Source organism: Perognathus longimembris, chromosome 6, assembly GCF_023159225.1.
Source record: "Perognathus longimembris pacificus isolate PPM17 chromosome 6, ASM2315922v1, whole genome shotgun sequence".
NCBI lineage: Eukaryota > Metazoa > Chordata > Mammalia > Rodentia > Heteromyidae > Perognathus > Perognathus longimembris.
The window spans coordinates 14,296,896-14,302,220 of NC_063166.1; the positions used below are offsets into that span (position 1 = coordinate 14,296,896).

At 51.7% G+C, this 5,325-nt stretch overlaps 1 protein-coding gene across 1 annotated transcript; it reads left to right on the top strand.

Moving 5' to 3' along the window:
• The first annotated feature begins 756 nt into the window (after positions 1–756).
• Positions 757–1,818, top strand: C6H6orf15 (chromosome 6 C6orf15 homolog). The gene is made up of 2 exons (XM_048349221.1): positions 757–823; positions 1,007–1,818. Exons 1-2 carry the CDS (start codon positions 757–759, stop codon positions 1,816–1,818), a joined length of 879 nt encoding a protein of 292 aa, XP_048205178.1.
• Positions 1,819–5,325: the final 3,507 nt, after the last annotated feature.

The window sequence follows — 5,325 nt, forward strand, 5'->3', positions numbered from 1 at the left end:
AGGATGACAGTTTGTAGCCAGGGAGAAAGTCTAGGAGACTCTCATATCCAATTAACCACATACCAAAAAGCCAGAAGTAGAGATGTGGCTCAAGTGGTAGGGCAGTAGCCTTGAGTGAAAAAGCTCAGGGACGGTGCCCAGGCTTTGAGTTTAAGCCCCAGTACACACACACACACACACACACACACACACACACACACACACACACACACTACCTCTACTACTACAGCACCATCTCATAAAGATGAGAACCAGGTCTATTTCTCTAGACATAGGATTTCATGTAGAAACAGGGCTACTTTTGCACCATAATACCTCCTGTAGCTTAAGTCCTCGTGAAGGAGGTACAGGGATGCATAAGGAAGAGATGCTAGGAGAGACTAATCTGGGTCTCAAAGAGAGTACTGAAGAACCAGGTATTTCTATTGCTGAGAGAGGCAATGTAAATACTTGGAGCCCAAGGACAAAGGTCCTTGTGGCTTTGGTATAAGGGCCAGGGAAGAGCAGGGCTGGCAACCAGGGGTGAGCTGTGGACCAAGACACTGGCCATGAAAGGAGCTAGGCAGGGAAACGCCCATCTTCCTCTTAGACATTCAAGTGACACCTGTTGCCACAGGCCTAACCAAGAATGAGGGTGGACCGTGGAGATCTATTATCACCACCGCCACTGGCCCCACCTGTTTCTGCTGTCCCCCACCCCACGCGCAGGATAAAGCAGCTGTCCTGGAGCCGAGGGAGATCCTGGAGGCGAGCAGGATGCAGGGCTGGGCGGTAAGGAGTGGGGCTCTTCTGGGCCTGCTCCTGGTCTGTCTGCATCTCCCAGGTATGGGGCTATCCCTGGCTCAGGGGCACCAGCACTCTCTGGGCACTGGAAGAAAGGGAAAGGGGAAAGGCAGGGGGGTACCGGGAGCAAGGGATATATTTGGGTTCCTAGCACAACTGATGTTGGGGAAGCAAAAAGACTACATCTGTACCCACTGGTGGCTTTGTCTTCTCTTTCTCTCAGGCTTCTTAGCACGGAGCATTGGTACAAAGGAGGAGACCGACTTGCCTCTTCTGGAACACCCTTCCTTCACCAGCTCATTCAACTCTGGACAGCCTCAGCCCAAGGCAGACCCTGGGCCTAATGCTTTGGTGGGGGCTGCTCCAACATTCAATGGCCCTCCACCGGATGCCCCTCTACCTCCAGAAAGTTCTGGGGTGCAGAATTGGCCTCCGTCTTGGGGGCTGCCTGATGTGGAGTACTGGCCCTCTGAATATCCTTGGCAAATGATGGCTGCAGAAGCTGAGAATTCCCTGGAGCAAGCGATGCCCGAAGGCCTGCCTTACCTTTCCGGTGGGGATGCTGTCCCTCTGGCCACTGGTCCTTTACCTGAAGCATCCTCTGCACTCCCAGAGCAGCCGTCTGACGCTTCATACCGCCGGGACCCACAGCCTCGACGGCTGCTCCATCCCCGCCTGCTGGGACCGAGGCGCCCACCCTGGCTTCCCATCCACAGGCCTGGTTTCCCCTTGGGGACCTGGAACCCCAGTGTGGCCTGGGGAGGTGGTGGTCGTGGGACCGGATGGGGAACAAGGCCTATGCCTTACCCTTCAGGAGCCTGGGGGATTAATAACCGGTTCCCAGGTACCGGCGGGGGGATTATCAATCGGTACCCAGTAGGAAGCTGGGGGAATGTTAATCCATACCCTGGAGGGAGTTGGGGGATTAATAGTAGATATCCAGGTACTGGCTGGGAGATTAGTCCTCTGAAGCCAGGCATCAATAATCAATTCCCTCCCAAAGTCCCTCGTCCTTCTGGCTCTCCTCATCCTTGAAGTGTGGAATCAGAGCTCAGCAACCCAAGGTTGGCAGTCACAGAAGGGAGTCGTGCCCCTCACTCACTGTGTGAGCTGAATTGGGTTCAGTTGGCTCATTTCCCAGTTCTCTCCCAATTCCACTGCATCCTTGTTCCCCTGCGCTTGATTGCCAATAAACCATAAGCAGTTTTGAATTTGTTTCTTCTCCTTGTCTTTTTTTTCCCCATCTGGCTGTGAGAATTGAACTCAGGGCCTGAGCACTGTCCCTGAGTTTTTTCGCTTTACCACTTTGAGCCATAGAGCCACTTCCAGTTTTCTGGTGGTTAATTGGAGATAAGGGTCTCAGGGAGCCGGGTGTCTGTGGCTCACACCTATAATTCTAGCTATTCAGGAGGCTGAGATCTGAGGATCAAGGTTCAACACCAGCCCAGGCAGGAAAGTCTGTGAGACTCTTATTTCCAATTAACCACCAAAAAAACCTGAAGTGGAGCTGTGGCTCAAGTGGTAGAGTGCTAGCCTTGAGCTGAAGAGTGCAGGGACAGTGCCCAGGCGAGAGTTCAAGCCCCACAACTGGCCAAAAAAAAAGTCTTTCCTCTCTGGGCTTCAAACCACGGTCCTCAGATCTCAGCCTTCTGAGTAGCTAGGATTATAGGCGTGAGCCATGGGCACTTGGCTTCTCAGTGTCTTTTGTTTCTGGGCAGAAATAGAAGTATGTGGGGACCTTTCTCATTTTCTCACCCTTGCATGGCTGTCCAGGGTCCTCCGAAGATCCTATCTTTTTTGGTGGCACCGGGGTTTGAACTCTCAAGCCTGCTAGGCAGGCACTCTAACCTTTGAAGCACACATCCAGTTCCTATGCATTCAGTCCCAGTCTTTGTGAAAGATCAAAGCCTAAGTGTTTGAAGGTTGAGCTCCATGGTCTTGGCATACCCTGGGGAGTGGGGGGTGGGGGTGGGGTGGGAATGGGTGTTTCCAGAATGATCCTGGTATTTGAAAGGGGGAGGAGAGGGGGGCAGGAAGGAGGGAAGGGGTCCAAGAAGTTGGCACTAGGGCCAGGTGGAACAAATATGCTCCCGTTCACCATGAATGGGAGAGCTGGAGATGGCCGCATTGTCTAGGCTCTGCTTTTGTTCTCAGGAGGACAAGTTTCTTGGAAGCAGGGAAGCCTCCCTTACATGCACCATTGAGTGCTTTATGCCCCAGAGAGCCACAGACTTGGAACATGTGCTGAATAAACAGCAGCCCCTGCTAAAGGAGAAAGAAAAAGGGAGGCGAGAAAGGGAGAGGAAAACCCAGCATCCACCTGCAACTCCCCTTTCCCACGGGATGTCACCCTTTTGGGGTGCTGCTCTGCCCCACCCCTTTTAGGTTTCCTCAGGAGCTTGGCATTCTGGCACAGGAATTAGACTGAGGGCAATGGTGGGGTGAGCCTACGAAAGTGTGGACAGAACTTAACAGGCCTGGGATGGGGGTGATTTGGGTTTCTGGATTCTCTCTTCCCCACACCAAGTACTTCACATGTAGTGGTCCAGATTATGTATCCCCTAGACAGCCTGGGGTCACCCCCCAAATCCTGGGAGCTGGGTAACTGTGGAAGAGAAGGCAGAAGGAAAGTACCAGAGCGTAAGGGCTGGCTGGGGAGCCACCTTCATGAGTGGGAGATTGGTGTTTTCAGAGAAAGTTCTCCAATCCCAATACCTTGCATTGAGACTTCCTTCTTGAGACACTTCCCCGCCAGCCCGCCTTTCCCCTCTCCTGCCTCACCTTCTCCTGTAGCCTCAGCCTCCTGCCCAGTTCTTTACCCTCCTTAGTCTTCCTTGGTTTTTCCCATCCCAAGACAGAGAAAGATGGGCTGTTTTTAGCTCCTCTCTGTTCCGCGGGAGCCTGATTCTTCTCTCAAGCTTGGGAACTCCTTCCCGTCTCCATGCTCCTGCGTGTTCTAGCCACTCCTATTTGCACTTCTCACTTCTACATCAGTAATCTCTTAGTCTCCTGGGCCTCACAGACTTTGTCTGTGGGTTCAGCATTGCGTTCCAGCATCAAGAAGCATCTGGAGCGGAGCCGGCACTCAGCAAGCCCTGAAAGAGTGAGTGACTTTTTTCTCTACCATAATGAACTGCCTCACTACAGACCTAGAAGCAAAAGATCAAAACTGTGAGCCCAAATAAACACTTTCTCTTCATAAATTCATTGTCCCAGTTTGTTATAGTAATGGAAAACTGACAAACAGAGCAGGTCTCCATGATTTCTCTTCTCCGCTCTTATTCCTGAGCCACGGAGCTGCGCGGAGTCTGTGGCCTCCCTAGGGCCTCATCACTGTGCCTCAACTGTCATGAAGGCCTTCTCGGCTCATACAGTGCTCATTTCATCCCCTACCCCCACCCCCCATCCTGTCCTGGTGCTTGAACTCAGGGCTTGGGGACTGGCCCTGAGCTTCTTTTGCTCAAAGCTAGGACTCTACCACTTGAGCAACAGCACCACTTCCAGCTTTTTCTGTATATGTGGTGCTGAGGAATTGAACCCAGGGCTTCATGCATGCTAGGCAAGCACTCTACCACTAAGCCACATTCCCAGCCCCAGCATTTCATCATTTAACGCTCATTATTATCCATGACAAAGGTAGTTATGAGTGACAAAGGTTGTCAGCCCAACCTAGCTTTTCCTTATTGTGTGTCCTAAGAAGTGCTCCAACACAGTACACAATGAACAGAGATACCAAATACTGGACAAGGTGTTTTCACACGAGCCCATCCAACAAATCTTCCAAATAACTCCATTGGGGAGGCACTGCAGGGCCCTTGAACAGGGGAGATGCTAAGGTCAGAAGAGGGCAGGGAGCTGGCTTGCACACCGCAACACTGAGCCAAGGAAGCAAAGTTCATCGGGACTCCATACTGATGGCTGAGAAGCTGGGCCTGCAGCCATGGGGGGCCTTAGCTGTGGCTAGTTGTGTCAGAATGTGCGTGCGTGTGTGTGTGTGCGTGCACACACGCATGCCAGTCCTAAGGCTTGAACTCAGGGCCTGGGCACTGTCTCTGGGATTTTATGCTCAAGGTTAGTGCTCTACCACTGGAGACACAACTCCATTTCTTGATTTTTTTGCTTGTTAATTGGAGATTAGAGTCTTACAGATTTTCCTACCCAGGCTGGCTTTGAACCGAACCTCAGATCTCAGCCTCCTGAATAGCTAGAATTACAGGCATGAGCCCTGACACCTGGTTTAGAATGCTTTGACTTAGGGTTAGTTGCTGTTTAAAGTGGGGCACCGGGCGTCAGTGGTATACTAAAGGTCTTAATGTTCGCAGTGGGAACTGCTGCTTGGGATACTGAGTTTGACTTTGTGTGTATATTGCTGGGACTTGAATTCAGGGCACTGCACTTCTGCTTGGCTTTTTTGCTCAAGGCTAGTGCTCTGTCATTTGAGACACACCTTCACTTCTGGCGTGTTGCTGGGTAATTAGAGATATGAGTCTCATGGACTTTTCTGTTCAGACTGGCTTTAAACTTCCCTTCTTTCGTCTCAGC